General features: G+C 35.7%; 2 protein-coding genes across 3 annotated transcripts in view; one reads left to right on the forward strand and one right to left on the reverse strand.

The window, feature by feature from the left end:
• Positions 1 to 19,759, reverse strand: part of LOC115449902 (dedicator of cytokinesis protein 3) — a 64,200-nt gene that overhangs the window by 36,833 nt on the left and 7,608 nt on the right. The gene's annotated exons all lie outside the window — the stretch shown is intronic.
• On the forward strand, positions 4,404 to 18,242 carry LOC115449903 (innexin inx3). The gene is made up of 9 exons (XM_037443001.1): positions 4,404 to 4,716; positions 8,735 to 8,919; positions 14,057 to 14,253; positions 14,786 to 14,908; positions 15,672 to 15,767; positions 15,856 to 15,966; positions 16,068 to 16,204; positions 16,289 to 16,436; positions 16,622 to 18,242. The coding sequence occupies exons 2-9, from the start codon at positions 8,757 to 8,759 to the stop codon at positions 16,805 to 16,807; spliced, it is 1,161 nt and encodes a 386-aa protein (XP_037298898.1). The 5' UTR covers positions 4,404 to 4,716; positions 8,735 to 8,756; the 3' UTR covers positions 16,808 to 18,242.

Raw genomic sequence — 19,759 nt, forward strand, 5'->3', positions numbered from 1 at the left:
AAACGAGTTCATAAAAAGTTTATCTAATGCGAAACATTTAGCTTCGCTTGGTTCGCTCTTTCTACGATCGGTTTTGGTGTTTTTTGTGGTCCGTTGATGAATAAAAAGACCCATGGTATGAGTTCGCTCTGTGTGCAACACAGAAAGGTCACCAAACCTGTTATTCGAGCGACACTGGCTGAAGTCTGGCACTGCTTGCGGCGTGTTGCCACCCATTGAGCACACCCAATCGATGAAATTTATAACGTCATATTTATATCTATCGGACACGTGCATTTAAATGTACAAAATTCGTCCTTAATCGTATTTGATTTTGCACCTGGTTATAGCAAATCCGGTTGTATTGATTTCGAAACATATTAGTATATTCATAGTATATTCTTGATATAATCGAACACATTTAAAAGGATGTTTATTATTTTTGACACTCTATCTCTGTTAATTTCTACTTCGGCACATACTCATAGATGATAAATTGATCAAATTGACACAACGGGTCTTATACCCACCTACGTTGTATTATGGCAACCTACTTTTATATTTATAGGTCGTTCAACTCTCAATTATTCATATAAGATTATTAGTGTGAGCTATTTTTAAATGTAAGTGATAAATGTCAGAGAAACCTAAATTATTTCTAACACAGCAAGGCTAACTCACGAGGTGGGCGATGGAGGAAAATGAATGGTGCATTTAACGGCCAGGATACAGGGAAGACTTATGAGCCGAGGTGTTTGTTGCAAATACTAGGAATAGCATGAATGAAGAACTAGTCATTAATACCTATATGTGTGCGTAAAATATGAAACATGTAGAACAATGCCTACCTGACTAAAACCATGTTTGTTAGTTAAAGGATAATACGTAAAAAAAACAAGTTTTTCAGAGTATATCATTTATAGTTTTATGGTGTAGTTATTTACCCTAAAGCCAACATTTGCTTATACTTTTGAGCGAATAGAAAAAATATTATACTAAGAAAATTATATTATACTAATTATGTACCATCAAAAACCAAGCCTATTTGTATTCTAGACTTCAAGTTTGCTTTAATGTCGTTCATCCATTATTCAGTACTTAAGATGTAAGGTGGATGTTACACGAATTATTTTTTCGAATCCCTTTCATATAATTTTATCTAATGTTCAATGAACTTCCAATTTTATATTGATAAAATATAAATATGTTTTTTTACACAATGAACCTCTTTACATTTCCCAGCGTTGAGGTAGTTGACGCCTGACACCCGGATATAGTAATATATCAACAGTACTGAGTTTTCACATATTACCGGCATTTTTAATAACACATCTTACTCTAACCGATCCGGAATCCGGCAACCGGGACGCTTCAAAAGAGGATAACGACCCAAGAACACACTCACTTAAATTGTATATCTATTGGATGTCTTAGAGATCGCAAAAAATATTGAATGCGATACGTTTAAAAAATCTAGACGGTCTCTAACAGGTATAGCAAGTTTTGCAGTCTCATCGTTTTGATGTTAACCGGTCGCTTGAGGCTTTTATTTGATATTCCGTAATGTTTCCTAATAGTGTTATGTGGTCTTTCGAATGTTACGTGTTTCACAAAATTAAAATTCTATTTTAAGTAATGCGGTTATGTGTCGATGGCAAATCAAGATTATATATATATATTTTTTTTGTAAAAAAGAATATTGTAATTTGTCTGTTTCGGTGTCCTTTTTATTTGTATAAAACAAATGAGGTAGTAATAATTATAGATAAAAACCAAGCGTTAAGTGTATATTATTTTACATAAGAATTTAAACATATGTAATGCAGTATAAACGTCGAAAAACATGTAAATAAGGTTAATATACTATGTTAGTGATTCTGTATAATATATTTTTAATCGATACTAATATATAAAACTAAAGAGTTTGTTTGAACGTGCTAATCTCCGAAACACTAAACCGATTTTGAAAATGTTTTCACTAATAGGAAGCTACATGGATGCTATAAGGTACTTTTTATCCCGGTACAATATTTATGCAAGAAATACTTTATCACCTGGACGGAATTGTAAGCCAAAGCTATTGGTTAATAACTATCTTAAGAACTTAATAATTTTGTGACAAAATTCTAGCGTTACAATGTAATGAAACAAACGTATGATATTTGGATGTTCGCCTAATTTTCGACCACCTTTGTCTCATAAACATGATTATGCAATTTGGTGCCAAAAGCTTTGTTAATATTTACAAACTAACGCACGAAAATTATTAACCAACAATATTCCGCCTATATTGTATAGTCTTACCTACTTGCAATCTATGAGAAAATCTGTTTTTTACTTAACCAAGAAACACAATATGCCAATATTGCAATTCATAAAAAAAAAAAAAACATTACAGTCGATGCTATTGCCGTCGTTGGCAGTTGAAATTTTCTTAAAAACCTTTGCGCAAATTCTGACTGACTGTACAGCATCGCGTCTCGGGACAAAAATGCATTTGCCTGTTTTGTATGTAACATGGACACTGCTGACTGATGGCACAACAGTTACTTTTTCATGCCAGGACTGCACTCACAGTTTTTGTAAATTATAATATTATCCCTGTTACCCAACAATATAATATCATAAATTGACTACATAAAATCAATTTTTTATCGTCATGTTTCGAGGCGAAAATCAAACATGACTTAAATTGTTTCTCACGCCTTTTCGCCCGCTTTGTCATGGATGACATCTCTGATATATCTAGCGTGAAAAATACGAATACAACAACGTCGTTAGCAAAAATATGTATTATTAAGTACAGCCTAACGGTCATAAACATAGCTAGTGTAAGATTACCGTTAGGCACGTGATCTTACTATTTAATTTCTAAAGGGAAGCTTGGTAATCAATACTGTATTTTACCCTAGGGACGAAAATGATAGATTCATACAAATGTCTCGATTAGAAACCATGAGTTATGATACTGTGGTAGTACATGACCGTAGAAGGTTGGGAACTGTTAAATATTTTACAAAAGCATGAACAATATATTTTAATATATGTCGTACTTATGTGCAATATATTTGTTTATTGGTGACTGTAAACTGTAAACATGTCTCCTGGCCATTTATTCCAAAATAGATGTGAAATATACTTATTATGATTTTCGGATTGACATTTTTTAACTAAGATAAACACCTAGTTCTGCTGAGGATCTATAGGTCAGCGGTATATCGCTCACTAAATAATCAACCAACCCAACCCAACCTAACCTAACCAACAGTGCCCCTAAAATAATAAACGTCGACGTAGTACATTTTGAAAGAAACAAAACATAATAATGGGTCAAATGTTATCACAATGACATTTACTTACGATTTGACGTTCCTGTAAACATAATTATCGTTTATAAAAATAAAATAAAACACAACATGTGAGAAGACTAAAACTGGCATTATTCGGCTTGCGTAACGATTAGTTCTAATTGGTTATAATATAGAGTATATAATAAAAATACAAAATTGCTCAGCTCCAAAGCATTAATATCAAAACAATTAATAAACAGGCCATAGAGGAAGCTATGGTTTTGCTTAATATGCATATTGTATATTGACAACGTAAATAAATTAATTATATTTTTTTACTCGCGCTCAAAACTTTTTCTAAGAAAAATGTATTTCCAACATGTCACAATTTGCAATCGACGCGAGGTATCAAAATTCTGTTACTTAATTTTATTTCGACATTACGAGGTATGTGATTCCAGTTTTTATAGCACTTCGTGGAATGGAATGGAATCCAATTACTCGTTTAATGATTTAATTAATACATATACTTAAGTTAAATATCACATCACGTTTGATGTAGGCAAAAAAGTAAAATGAGGTTACGCAATATTAAAAAAAAAGAAAATTTAAAAGAAAGATGAATAAAATACATCTACTAACCAAAAACTATTTTGAAATAATCATGTGCACTGTGCTTATTTTTCTTTGTTAACCAATTCAGAAAGATAATGCTTAAAACATGGACTTATATTTTCATCGGTAAATATATCTAAAAATCACAAGAATAATACTTATACCGTATATAAAATGACGTAGGTAATATATTACATTATTACGTCATATACTAAACTAAATTACTTGTGCCGTCAATGTGTTAATTAAGACCCTCAAGCTATCGGCTATCGACGATACCATAATATAATAACGACCGAAAAAATGGCATACGAAATATCCAAAGCATTGGCCACGGAGAGACGCAAGACGAAGTCAAGATCCTCGACAGAACTCGTTCGCCGATGGATTCTCTTGGCTACCGACTACTGTGCATTTAACTTTGAGAGCGGGACAGTCGTGCTAGTCTTGTTACGGTCTGTTAAAGTGCGAAAGAGACAACTGTATTTGTCGATGCGCACACGCCGTTTCACCGCGCTGAGTTCGGTAGTAAAATCCCGCGGTGTGCAGGAGGCCGATCGACTGCCCTTTCAGTTGTGTTGCCGACGCACGAGCAGCTGGTGTCTCGTGGGCCGATCGGGCTCCTGTCGCCACTTGTTTTACACAAATCGCTTCATTTATTCCACGATAATTCCCGCTGAGAAAATGTTGTAAATCTATTGTGAGCCGCGTATTCAAACTTGCTAGTGAGCCTGTGTTCGTGGTGTGATTATACAAAGTAGTCGTTACTGACCGACGAAAAGTTAAGAGAGATCTGTGAGAAGTTCGAAAAGTAGCTGTTAAATTTGAAAAGGTAAGTTGTGTCACAAAAGCTCCGAAGAATGTATCGAGGAGCGCTTAACTCATATCGACGGCGCGAGGAATGCCGTTTGACAGCATACACATGCAGGAACAAAAGCGTTGTGCATAGTCATGCATTTCTTTTTTATTTTGTCCGCTTTCTTGTGCGGTAGAAACGGCGTAACAATATCGTATACTAATTTGAGATGATTAATAACAATCGTTTTTAAATGACGACGTTGCGATACGATCGTATGAATTTTCTCACGTCACAGGTAGCGTGTGCTGTCCCCGTTTACCTGAGCGCCGGCCATAGGGGAAGGGACGCTGCTCTCTTTACCGGGAACTATATTTGAATAGAAAGGACACGCTGATCTGGCACTAATGGTATTTTTAACACCACGGTGGTAAAATTTACCACGCTACGTTAAACTTTGTAATGTATCGTTTATAAAACGTGTACATGTCATTTTTATAATCTGCGGTTATTCTAAATTACAACAAACATTTTTGAGTTGATTATCCGGCACAGGTCGCACCATGTGTGGTGTTTGTGGTATACACGCGATATTTTACGGTCGATGAATTTTCATTGAAGATGTTTCGACCAAGGGCACTTCGTATAATGAAGTAAAAACAAGCTAATCACAACTACACGGTTGGCAACAAACCCGGACATATATCATACAACAAATTGGATCATGTACTGTGCGAATGCAAAATTTAATTTCCTGGTATTTACCAATTAAATTTAAGTAAATATGTCATTTGTTTAGATAAACTGTTGTTCAATTACTTCCTCGGGGAAAACTTAATAATAATTTCCAAATGACGTAATATTTAATTACCCAATTGATCATTTTCAAATTATTCATATACTAACTAGCTTCATTAATTCTAATAGAATAGTCGTTAAAGTATAAGGAGTTACAATAGAGCCAACAGTATTATTAAACATATTCCACTGTATTGCCAAACAACCCACATTTTACCGTAGAGCGCATTAAAATTTCAAATGACGCGTTGACGATTGGCTGTTGGTAATGATCGCTTTCCCGGTAGGCGGTGGGCACAGCGTGAGAGTTTCATCGGTATTGTGTCACAAAAGGGGTCATCTCTAACCGGTCATCGGTTGGATTCCTGTCACGGAGCGTGCGCTACGCCACCTGCATCTCCGATGATTCCCGAGCGCCGCCCGGCGATAACCTCTAACATTGCTATGCACTTGCAAACACTTTTATGTACATACATTGGATTACATTAAATATTAGACGACTGTTTGAGTCCGTGATTATCATACGTTGTTAGTTCGGTTGTACTTTGGCAATTCAAAAATCAAAATTGCCATATTCTGTAAGGATATTAGATGTTTTATTTCTGTCTACATTGTCACGATGTCGTTGCATTAATTTGATACAAATTTCCATTAAGATTCCCAGCATGAGGGCAAGATAGAAACAATAGTTCGAAAGTGTATTGAGAGTCCTCATTGCGTACGCAACGCACGCGATATCAATTAGCCCGCATAGGTTTCACAAAGCGCGTTTTTGTTTACATACTCGGCGTGTACTCTTAACCATTTACATCTTTGACCCGGCCGATAAAGCCTGCCGTACACAAGCGACAAATGATCGCTTTACGTAATAAATTATCGATAAAATTTAAACTTTGAGAATTTTATTCAACATGTAACATGAACAGAGTATTTATGCTCGTATTAAAGTCAAGCCGCAGTGCTCCGATGCAACCGCAGAGTGTACGAAGCGCGTTTCCGTGTTATACGATATTGTATGCAAGTATGACGAAAACGCACAGTCAACGAGGCTACGATGACCAATAGGCTTATCTTTTCGAACGGCACCGCCGAGCGTATAATATCCGTTATAGTAAATATTGTATGATTACATAGACACCACGTGGTTTTCGCGTATTTTTCTCAACGAGATAAACAATGTAGGAATGCTACTGTTACCCGATGTAGTCAATGGAAGTTAATTATATTAGACACGAGGCGTCACCGGACAGCGAGACCGAGCGAGGCGGCCGGTCGTGTTGCCGCGAGCGTGGCTCGAGACACGTAAATTACCACAGAGGAGACAAACTGGCCGTTCACTTGCTCTCGGCGAACCCCAACGTTACCTAACTTTCAGATAGACAGATTCATGTTATTGGACACGCTTTTACTATTGATGAAAGACCTAGTGTTGATAGTCTCGATTCTGGTTTTTCTAAGTGCCGTTGTCATTGCGCAGACAAGTTGTGGCCGCGAACATTCAGATTGACTGCGCTGTAGTTCGCTATATTAACCTCAATTCAGTTTCCAGTTGACGTCTGCCCTTCGATTTACATATTGTAAGCGTACGCAGCTGTAAATATTTACGACGTACTATGTTGCCTTCATAATTTCTTACATATTACAAGACCCAATTCGCAACGGAAACATCAATAGAAATTTGTTCACAATATGAAGATCCAATGATAAATGGTCTGCAACAGCAAGTGGACGGATAAGGATGAGCAATAAAGAACACAACACAAAAGCAGCAGGTATTATAGGACTACGGTCAGGGCTTGTGCGCCTGCGCATGTCATAAAGTGTGGAATGCATGTCGTCCCGCTCCCCCGGCTTAACTTTTATCAGTCAGCAAACGTTTACCTCAAATACGTGTTGTACATGTATCATTTACAAAATTATGATATTTTTAAAACGATTTACTGCTCTTTCTAACTGTTTTTAAAAACGGATTATTTATGAAATTACCTTTGTCTATGGCAGTTTTTTATAAAATGAAAATTATCTAGTTTTCGACTTTCACTATTTAGGTATAAAACATTCCTTTGGTTTTAAAATAAACTGCTAGACAACAACAAAAAGTATAGAACAATATCGCTAGTGATAAAAAAGGTGTTGCAAAACAAATCGATTACTTAAATCACGACGTGCAAAGTTGGCAAAGACTGTCGTCGCTCAAACTGGTTTCCGCGTAAAATTCGCGTTGCCAAGCAATGCATCAGCCAGAGTCGGTTGTAGCAAAGCAACCCAGCGAGGGAGGGGAGGGGAAAGGAGGTAAGTTGAAAACGCAGGAGGCGCACGAACAGACCCGGTCGACGACCCGGCACATGCCCTGCGCCGGCGGACCATTCGCCTCCACTGCGGTAGATCCCAGCACAATGAGATTATGTTAGCAATTTTGTAAATTCAGATATGTCGCATTAATAATAAAAATATAACAATAATGTATAAAGTACATGTACAACTTACACTGTAAACAAAATAACATTTAATTTCACGCTCAACAAATAATAAATATAGAGCAGCAACAAAGGTACAATTTTGTCCCCCGCGGACGATCTAAATAGATCATATGAACTTACGGCATGCGTAGGAACGGGATCAAGAAGTCGTCAAGGTTGGATCCATTTGTCACGAATTGTTGCAAAGATTACGAATGTACCTCCTCCATTTGTACATCCCGCTGTCATAAGAGTCGGGAATCACGTGAATGCAGATAAATTCAAATATCCACAACAGAATCAATAAAGCCACATGTTTGAACGTGTGAGCGCTCACAATAGGAAGAAAAAATAATTAGTTTACAAAAAACAACGGCTCGACTGCTTTTTTTCGAAGCGTGGGCGAGAGGTAGCCACATCGTTAAGTTATATTTGAGGTCATCGATTGAGAAAACCATATCTCTGACACTCACTCGTGTGTGCATCAAATTATTCGACTCACCTAACGGTATGTTCAATTAACGTATTTAAGAAGTTGGAAAACTTAACCCGCTATCGACCAAATTACGTTTAACATTGCCACGAAATAAAGACATCAAGATCAAGCGCTAACTAGGAATCAACGCAGCTGTTACACACATTTGTGAAATCAAAACATCAATAAAGTTTACAGTTTAAATCTATTTTAGTTGGGTCGGCGTATGGCACTTGTCTTGTTGGTTTCTTTTAGGGCAATATGTACTTTATAACGTAAACATACATTATTTTTGATGAGTTTATTTTGTTTTGTGTTTCAGATAACATAAGAAGAGGTACAAGATGGCGGTGTTTGGCTTGGTGTCGTCGGTGGCGGGCTTCGTCAAAGTCCGCTACCTCATCGACAAAGCTGTAATAGACAACATGGCCTTCCGCATGCACTACCGCATCACCTCAGCTATACTGTTCCTATGCTGCATACTCGTCACTGCCAACAATCTCATTGGTAAGTACATTTTCATTTAACAACCCATGGCCTTTATTAACATCATGTTCATTCATAGAAGATGACTCGATGTCATAGCAATAAATAACTTGATCAAATAGATTTTCGTTAATAATAACAATGTTATTATTTAACTCATGTATAAATTCATTAATTTGATGTACATTGAGTATATTTTCCATTTTATTATTTTAAAGCGGAGAATAGATTTATGCAGGCGAGGTCGTGAAATATTATTAGTTACTTAAATAACAGTAACACTCATGATATATATTATGACCGTTATTGCAATAAAAAAACTAGTTTTCATATTATGTCACACATCTAATGATCAATAAAATGTGCTTTATAAGGACAATTTCCCATTAAATTCAAAATGAACTCTACCGAACTTGCAGTTTAAAATTTATTAAGGCAAGACGAAGTTTCTACTTCTAAAACAGAATTTGCAACTAATTATGTTCGTGAAAGTACATTTTTAGAATGCGTGAAATAAGAGCATGCATTAGACTTTTCACTAATTAACAATTTGACTCTCACCATGAACCTGAAACGCTGACCTGATATATCATAACCCAGAGACCAAATAACACTGTAAACAGAGACACTGGCCCAGACAGAGATCTTGTAACTACGGTAAATGCGTGAATCATTTCAGGTCATTGTTCACTGAAAGAACATATATCAGTGCACGTAACAGTTACCCAAATTGAGACGTCATGGCGAATTGGTTGTACAAACAAACACACGCAGGCACTAACGTACGTGATAAGATTCCATTCAGTAGAGCAAATCGGGTCGTCGAACTTACTCCAACCGTAAAAGATTTCGTATTGGATAACGTGTGTAAAACTGTTTTCGGATAGGAAATATTAAATGTACATTATAAATGCATGTTTCCTAATACGTTGACATTTGTGGAAGATTTTATTGAATTAGTCATTCGCGTAATAATGTGTGGTCGTTGTAGAACAACATGCTTCGTATTTATTATTGATGATAAATATATTCGATAAAGATTATGTGAGAGTACCCTTTCATTATACAAGTAAAAAGCAATAACACGACTGTTTGACTTAATATCTTTATGACGTCATAAATATCATAATTACTGCACTAATGACTATTTGTATGCAGTTTACTGCTGCCCGATAATCTAACCGGTATGAGCTTTCTCAGAAGTACTTAGATAGCTAAATAGCAATTTCACCGATATAAACGTTAATTGTACGACTTTGCAACAACCTATAAATTTGCTATGCAAATTGGCATCTTATTATGCACTGATAAGAGTGTTATCTTCCCGGTGAGGGTCATAGACAGTTTTAAAAATCATTTCTTGAAGACGACATACATAATAAACTAATAATACGTGAGCTCACGCCTGTTTCCCGGAAGTGGGAGGCAGAGGTGTTCATACTTCAATGATATTTCCCTCCTATCTGATAGGAGTATAAGCTTATCATCAAATGCGCGCGACTCCAATATCCGACAAATCAAATATTTGGTGAATTTAATAAAGACATAAATTTTGATTGTCTTGTCTTGTTTGTTTCTAAACCAATACTTATCAGATGGATATTAATGAAAATAGTGGAGTTATAGGTGATGCTTGATTCCCTAACTTAGATGTGCACTCAAATACTCCACAACAACACGAATGAGGAGATGAAAAAAGAATAGATTATAAGATGCAACGATCTCAAGTAGCAACAACCAGCTGCAATGTTACAATTCAGCATGACAGGTACCGTAAACGATGTTTACGTTTACGTTATCGCGTGCCCCTCGTTCGATGAGCTACTAACACAAACAGAACTGCCTAATTGCCTTCTTGAAATTTGTACTCATTACATCGACGAAACTTCTAGAATATTATGCTGTAATGATTCGATTACGTCCTTTTAATTAAGATTCTCCCTTCTTGTCATTATTAAGAAATCGAATCACATGCCCTTTAAAATTTAACGTAATATTTCAATACATTAATGACTCTTAAATTTTTATAAATGGATTAAAACCAACTTAATTATACATTTCCATAACCAATAATTTCTTTCTCATTAAGCATAATCTTCCCCTGTGAGGTCGACAATGATATATTACTTGCGTCTCGAAGGTGGAGGACACTTCACGTGTCATTAGGCTACGCCTTATCGTCTATACCTTATAACTTTCCATTGATCAGATATTCTGGTTCTGCAAGTAATCTAACTACATTGTATATAAACTCTCATGTATACAATTCTAACACCGTGTCAGAACATAAAACTTCATAATGATACAGCGGTCGATTACCTAGGGCTGTCAGACATTGCAGATTTATTGCATTATAAATTTAAAAAACTAGAAACCTGGTCTACGTAGTCACTCTTTCGCAAAAGTTTGGTTTCTTATTTCGTATAGGTAGACGCAATTAGTATTTTTACTATCCAGTTAATATTTATGGCGTCGATAGTAACCCTAGCTGCACCGTTACATTAAGCAACGTTGCATTGTTTGTACCATTTGATATCGCTCTGCGCATGGGCTGAACAATCACATCTGTGGCTCAGGTGTTATAATCAAAGAACTGCAAGCGATAAAGAAATTGGCACATAAAACGTAACATGTTGTTATGCAGTTATATTCAAACATTCGCTACGTGATTAAAACTGATGTTTTAGCAGTTTCCAGAGAACTAATAGCGATGTCGCAACGGTCAATAATAATCTACTGTTTCACGTCAACCCAAATTAGGTGTTTCCTCAAACATGCACGACTGATGTATTTCAATGTGATCAAAATATTTATTCACTGCATGATATCCGTTCGATGTATGAACTAATATTTTTCTTGATAGCATCAAAACAAATTAATTTGGTGTTACTATATGTATTTCCTCTTGGCTCTGTTTGTCCTACATTAACAGAGGCAAAATCATCGTATAAATACATAATATATCTTACATACATAGTTATAACGCAACAACCCTATTTATACTTGTTGAATAATTAAATTATCAAAATATGCCTTGAGTATCATATATAGTTGAATTCAAGTTGTGATTAAGTTCTGCTATCATTGAAATTAAACGCAATAAAGGTGAAAAGGACCGTATGTTCCAGGCATATGACATACATTATGAAGCCTGCCTGATCCATAATATACATGACACCAATGTTCGTACGGAGTTCACCGTGACCCAGAATTTAGCTCGTATTCAGGCACCAGTCGATAGTGTAGCACCGTTAAAGGCTAGCGTTACCTTATCATGAGCGTTTTATTTATGCTTTATTCGATTTACCATTGTGCGAGTAACTAGCGTGCATTACCATAACGAGAATAACTACAATTCGCGATACGTGTTTTCTCAAAAAATATAGGTTACATGAAAAGCTGAGTTGAACTATATATTATAGTCGTTTAACCGCTATTTTCAATGAATGATCCCCATCGCTTTTTTCGAACCATCTCAAAAAATTACTAATAAGAATATTTTATTTTGACACTCTTACAAATGAGTTATTTTGATTAGTTCATTCTCGGAATAATTGAACATTGACAATTCGATCGTTTATTGAAAATTGGTGTAAATCAAATGAAATATAAGGTGCCATCGAATGAGTAGATAGATGTATAAATAGTGTACATAGGGTTTAACAAGACTATTTTTATTTAACGATCGCTTCAACATAACAGGGAAATCCCGGACAACTAACATGTGTTTCCGAATCGCATTTTTATTACTGCCCGAGAAAAAAGACGTTAAAAAAAATTACACAATATTTTTCTTAGCGAATCCGTTTTTGAGCGTGATTGTAGTCAATTACCCACCTCTTTGTTTCGTTTAATCGTCGTCTTATGACTAATGATAATTGCAAAATCTTTGTTAATACTTACATGAGCTTGTTATATTTTATTTCATACTGTTTGGTTTAGGAAATTTTGATAGATATTAATGACAATATGCTTCCGAGCTTACGCAGTAGAAACTGTGGCCTTAAATAAAAGCCTCGTCAAGTACAAGACGTTGATATAAGCAATAATTCATGATACTAAGTGCTCGTTATGAAGCAATTAGCAAGCATGTGACTCCGTCAATTTAACATCTCAGCTGTTGGCTCGAGCAACGGTACTCTGCATGCTTATATTATTACTCAACCGAGCGAAATAAATATATCCGCTCCACCTGCCTTAACTAGGTTCGTTCACACTTAAGGAAAATACATCACTTTGTAATGTAAAAATCATATTTTTCATGGAATCAATGACTAAATAAATCCACCCGAAGGCAGTTCCACTTTAATGTATTACGCATCGTCTTTTGCGAAAGTCTTTAGTCGCCTTACCTCATTGTCACGCAAACTGGCTTGTGGTTGTAAACTTGTAATGTGGTTCAATGTTACATGACCCAAAGAACGTAGATACGTTTATATCGTTTATACTAAACCGCAGGGGTTATGTTCACAATAACTAGCATGTGGCTTACTCCTCCTTAGATTCTGCATAAGAGTATTGAGTTAAAAACATTTGCTGATTAACTTCATGATATAACTTCTATTATAAACTATCAAAGCACATAATCAAACACCAATGATCCTTTTTTCGTGACACATACATAATTAAATATAACCCATACATCGGTAGCTATATATAATACCAATAGACATTCACAAAGGATTTAACATAATGATTAAAGTGGGACGAGCGAAGGCCGAGTACTATTTAAAGGAATATCAATAGAAACGAGCACACAACGACAAGGTAATTTCAGTCACGGTCGACACAATTGCGACAGGTAGGCAGGGATAACTGCACCGCTAATAGCCTCTCATATTAATGTCATCCGCGAATCTCCCGATGCAATGTCGAGGGCGTGTGATGGCATAATAAATACTGCCGGTATCGGTCATGACTATAGATAATATGTATAATAGCCAATTTGAGCACACTACCGCGTGGGGAAATATTATATACGTCACTGTAGCTACACTTACATATGTGTTTATTGTGGTATTTGGCCGGGTGAAAGGTACAATGATTCACTAATGACACATCGTAATTTGTGGTTTGAGGCAGATTAATCCGGGTTTCTTCGGGTAAATAAGGAAAACCAGTGCGACAGAGTATGAAATTTTGCATCTTCTCGTTTCAGGTGAGCCCATATCGTGTATAAACGACGGCGCTGTGCCCGGCCACGTGCTAAACACATATTGCTGGATCACATACACATTCACCCTGCCTAATGCTTCGCCGAGGGGGTTCGCGCACCCTGGCTTGGGCAACGAATACGATGAGGAGAGGCGCATCCATGCCTACTACCAGTGGGTGCCGTTTATGCTGTTCTTCCAGGTAAGCTTTGGTCCGAATAATTTTAATCATGAAAATCACTACTGCAAGCAAAGTCCGATCAGTCACTTATAATTTACAATTCTTTTTTCTACATAGTATAAGCAAAATTTATCGACTATCGCATAAATCTTAAAAGGAGTTTATGACTCGAATCTACACTTTATTACTTTTCAAGAGCGACATTTGCATTTTGCATTTTTACAAATATTACAAATTATCACAGAGTGTCTAATTTCGAAAACGAAGCACGTGAATCAGTTAATTCAATATTTATACGACTTTAAATATGTTTAGACTTATTCAAAGTCAGGTTTAGATATAAGATAAATATTTAAAACGAGACATAAAAAGTCTCCCAACGACCAAGCAGGGGTCAAGCATCTCGAATCAGGCAAAAAGACTGGTTATTGTTACTGGTTACGCAAAAAGATTATGACGCAATAAAATCAAAATAGTTCTGAGATCGGCAGACTTCTATGCTAGGTCGTTGTTAATTTCTCGTTTGAAGAAAATAATCATTGTTTGTCTCTAGGGACTGCTGTTCTACATCCCCCACTGGATCTGGAAGAACTGGGAGGAGGGCAAGGTCCGCATGATCTCCGATGGCATGCGTGGCACAGTCGCCTGCATTGCTGATGACAAGTCCAATCGTCAGGTATACCATCTCTTCCAAACATATTGCGTTTAACTTAGAATTTGTTCATATTATTATACTTTAAAAAGAAACAAGATTTGCAGAGCCTAATTACTGTGAAACATACTGAGATCTAGTTACCAACTAAATTGGCCTAATTAAGATAAGCCTAAGAACTAATAGAGCTTGATGATTGTCCTTAATAGGAATACACGATATCTTGTATTGTTGCAAAGACTAAAGCATATTACAGATTGCATAATGATGAATTCGACTAATGATTTTTGCTCAAGCAATTTCTAATAACAGAGATTTCACCAATGTTATGAAATAAAGAAATCGCTTAGTCTCTACACAATTTAGACCTATATTCTAATTTATCAAAATCATGTATATTTATTCTGCTGGTGGTAGGATATATTTTATATCCACGCGGATAGCGACCACCATACACAAGGTGTTGAGACCTGTCTTAGTGGTCCACGTAAGTGTGTCGCATTCAGGGATCAACCTGTGTATTCGGTTCCAACAGGCCGGCATAATTGTGTCGACTGCCGAATCGAAATCTCTCGTCAGTCGATATTCTCATGGTCCTCACTTCACTTACCATCGGGTACAGCGGGGTCACTTTGCCGTGTATAAAAAAGAAGTTACAAGTTCTATATGCTGTAGATTTGAGAATGTTTACGATCCATTGATCTTGATTCATTATAAATAACTATGGCATCTTAATGCATGGAGAATACAAATTTAAATTTTATTAATATTAACGTTCTTGTTACAGAGTCGACTGGTACAATACCTCTATGACACTCTGCACATGCACAACACGTATTCATTCGGCTATTTCTTGTGCGAAGTGTTGAATTTCGTCAACGTTGTAAGTATTGATTCACGGAATATAATATGAATAACTTCATATGTATGGCATAATTTCTGAATATATTAATTAACCTGTATCGTTTTAGGTCGGTAACATATTTTTCTTGGACACATTCCTCGGCGGCGCTTTCCTTACATATGGAACTGATGTTGTCAAATTTTCGAACATGAATCAAGAGCAACGTACCGACCCTATGGTGAGTAGACACTACATCAATTATTAATAATCTTAAAAAAAAAAGACGTATTCTATTTGAAAAAAGAACGAGGAAAAGTGAAAGAACATGTTCCATTTCAGATCGAAATATTCCCGAGACTGACGAAGTGTACATTCCACAAATTTGGTGCTTCTGGAACGATCCAGAAACACGACGCTCTGTGCGTTCTTGCCTTGAATATCCTCAATGAGAAAATTTTCATCTTCCTGTGGTTCTGGTAAGATATATTACACTTGTAATACTTAACCTGTTCTATATTATGGTACATCGCAAAATAGTACTAATATATTTATGTTTTTAGGTTCATAATCCTATCTGTGGTATCAGGCTTAGCTCTGGCATACTCAGCAGCCGTGATCCTCTTACCTAGCACCCGTGAAACCATTCTCAAACGTCGCTTCCGTTTCGGCACACCCAACGGTGTCGAGGCACTTGTCAGAAAAACTCAGGTATGCAGTCGTTACTAACCTATTTATGTCATTGTACAGTACAGATATCACGTGACACTATTCATTATACTATCGTATGCTAAGGTTAAAGGTCTGAATCCATGACCCAATAAAGTGCGTAGATACCATTATACAGTAAATTACGGAATGCAGTTCCTTGATAATTAATTTCACACAAATTGCAGGTCGGCGACTTCTTGCTCCTGCATCTATTGGGCCAAAACATGTCGCTGCGCGTATTCGGCGAGGTATTGGACGAGCTATCGAGACGGCTGCACCTCGGCTCCAACGCACCGTCGGCGCCGTCCACGCTCGAGATGGCCCCCATATACCCCGACATTGACAAGTTCTCCAAGGAGACTGAGACGTAAACGAACAGACAGATACAAGAGCAGTACATGACCATAACGATATTAAAGGTAAACATTTGTAAAGCTGTTATGTAATGCTTTGTCTTATCTGCATTTTTTGAAAAATCTATATCGAAACGTACGCAAGATCTTGTATAAAGGCATAATACAACTACGAAAGGTGCAAAGTTTTATCCTATTAAATAATTTATAATGATATGTATGGAAGTATGTGTTAAAATAGTGATTGTGAAAATAGTGTGTATGAGTTCTTTTTTTATAAAATGCGATTTTTCAAAGGATATATTTGAGACAAAGGGGTTTTGTATGTGATGTTGATACCACCTCGGATTATTTTTTAAAGTACTGCTCTGTCTTCCTATTACTATGTACAAAATTTTACATTGCAACTACTCATGACATTCCTATATTACCAGATACTTTTTAGATCTTTTGGTGACAACAAGCCTTATTAGGATATATAAAGCTTTATGTGCGTTTATTATAATTGCGAAAACTAGTGCAAAAGTATATAATTAATATGAAAAGTTGAAGACTGTTCGTGAATTAACACTTTTAGGAAAACCATTTTAAAATCTGACGCCTGTAAGTAAGCTCAGAACGATAAAGACCTAGATGATAGAATAAACTTTTATCAAATATTTTTATTTTAAATCATATTGTGTAGATACTAAGGCCGTGAAATTGAACTAAGCATTTCTCAAGTTATTAGATTTAAGTAGTTTAGAACTAATTTGCATATTATAGATGTAAGTTTATATTCGACAGCGATTTTTTCTCAAACGCGTATGGAGTCAACAACTACTGTTATTCTTTACGAATTTTATATTAAATAATTTGTATTGATAAGATTAAGTGATTCTCATGTTTTCAATAGTTTAAGCTAATTTTACCTTGTAATGTTCCTTTTTATACATATAATTGAATGTATACGTGAACATTTCAAAGTTTAGACTTCGGTGCAAATAAGGTGTTAAATACATAGAATAATGATACTTCTGTAATTATGTCTAAATATCGTGCCATGATGTGATGAAATTTTTAACGCCAGATTTGCATTTCGCGTCTTACTATGTGTGCTTATAGCGCGAATTTTATTTCACTATGTAAAATAAATTGACACATTTCAGAGTCACTTTAGATAATAAATTTTAGTTTTAACACGTTCGACTCTCATATGGTCATACAAATCTCGAATTAATGTGTCTTCCTTAGTGGTAGAATGTGCTGAAACAATTTGTTCGTGACCACTTTTATTGATCTGTGTATTGTTTTTAAAGACGCTAAGTAGATAAGGTTTTATATATTTTACGTTTTATCATTCCAATGAGTATTCAGTTTTATGTACAACTCGGGAGACTGCGACCCATAGTGACTCTATGACAATAATATCGAATTAAAGACGTTTGCGTTTTATTATACAAATTAAATAAAATGTGTGTTTTATTTGTTCATCCTTTTTTAATATTATAAATAAATTAATATAGAACTTTGAAAGCATTTTATATTAAACTAGTACGGAATAACCGATATTCATGTTCGAATAAATATTGAAAAAATATAACTAACAAGAAGCTACATGATTCCTGAGTGATGTAGGCACGTTTGATCCCAAGATTGCAGCGCACTGAGCTACAGCAAGAGGTAGTAAGTTTTAAACATTGTACTAATAATTATAATAAAGAACAAATGACGATCTGAACAACAAACAAACGACACGCACACACACATACATTTTCACAATAATTATGAAAGCAACTAAATAAGCAAATAAATGGGAATAATACATTTAAGAGTAATAATATACATAACACTATGTGCAAGTATAGCGATAGTTTTAGATAAAGCCGATAACTGTTACGAGTATAAAATAAACCTGAGACAAATCAATGATCACGGTAATTTGTCAAACCGGTTCTAAGATTACGAGACGGTTTCCTAACAAACCGCCTAGTTTGTGGAAGTAAAGAAATATACAAATTTCATGCACCTACTACGTATTGTTTTTTCATTACAAGATGATTGGTAGGCAATGCCTTTTCCATTAAGTTCCCATCACATAAAACGCTACAAAAACAAAAATCTTTACCCGACTGGACATTGACTACCGCACACATAGATATACCCGCCAGGCTCGTTCTGCTCACATTCTATGATAAACCGGTGTGCAGTAAGAGGCTGCTATAATTGACAACCTTTAAGGGTAATATTACCTATATTTGGATTACAATCAGAGGCGGCCTTTGGGTGAGCCGACCGCCTGGAGTCGTTCACTTACAGGGTTCTCGCGCAGTGCCTTGGAGGACTTTGTTTACGATCTTCGATTGAAACTAGTGAACTATTTTTTGTTCTGGACCTCGCGTCATACAATATAATAAACAGCAAGTCCTATGTAATAATTATGTTGTGCCCGTTTAAAAAGTTACTACTAGTTTTTAAACTAGAATATAAAAGTATATTTTTGCAGTACTTTTTCTTTGGTCTTGTACGACTTTTCAGATTATTCCATCATTGCAGTACTTACCTACAAACAAACATTGTTACCGCATGCAAAGAATCAATGTTCGTATAAAGAAATACATGCGTACGTTCGTTCACTAAATAGGTTTCAATGACAGAGGTCAATTAGTTGACCTTTAGTCTATTTTCAAAGCTATGTGAACTCAATGACAAGTATCTATCAAACAGACCGATTAATAAGCAATATTTTGCAGGCTGGCAATCATTCAGGTAATACTTTATTATTATTATATTATTACAATTAATTATAGATAGATAAGTACATATCTTATTCATAGTTAGTAGTTGTAAATGACAACACGGTAGATAGTAAAAGATGTAATGATTTTTATCAATGCAATAAACAACTCATTTAGATAAGATAAGCTTATTTTAAAGGCAAGCAGATTACTTAGATGGTTGATAATTACAAAATACGACCTAATCTACCTG

This window comes from Manduca sexta, chromosome 26 (genome assembly GCF_014839805.1).
Source record: "Manduca sexta isolate Smith_Timp_Sample1 chromosome 26, JHU_Msex_v1.0, whole genome shotgun sequence".
Classification (NCBI taxonomy): domain Eukaryota; kingdom Metazoa; phylum Arthropoda; class Insecta; order Lepidoptera; family Sphingidae; genus Manduca; species Manduca sexta.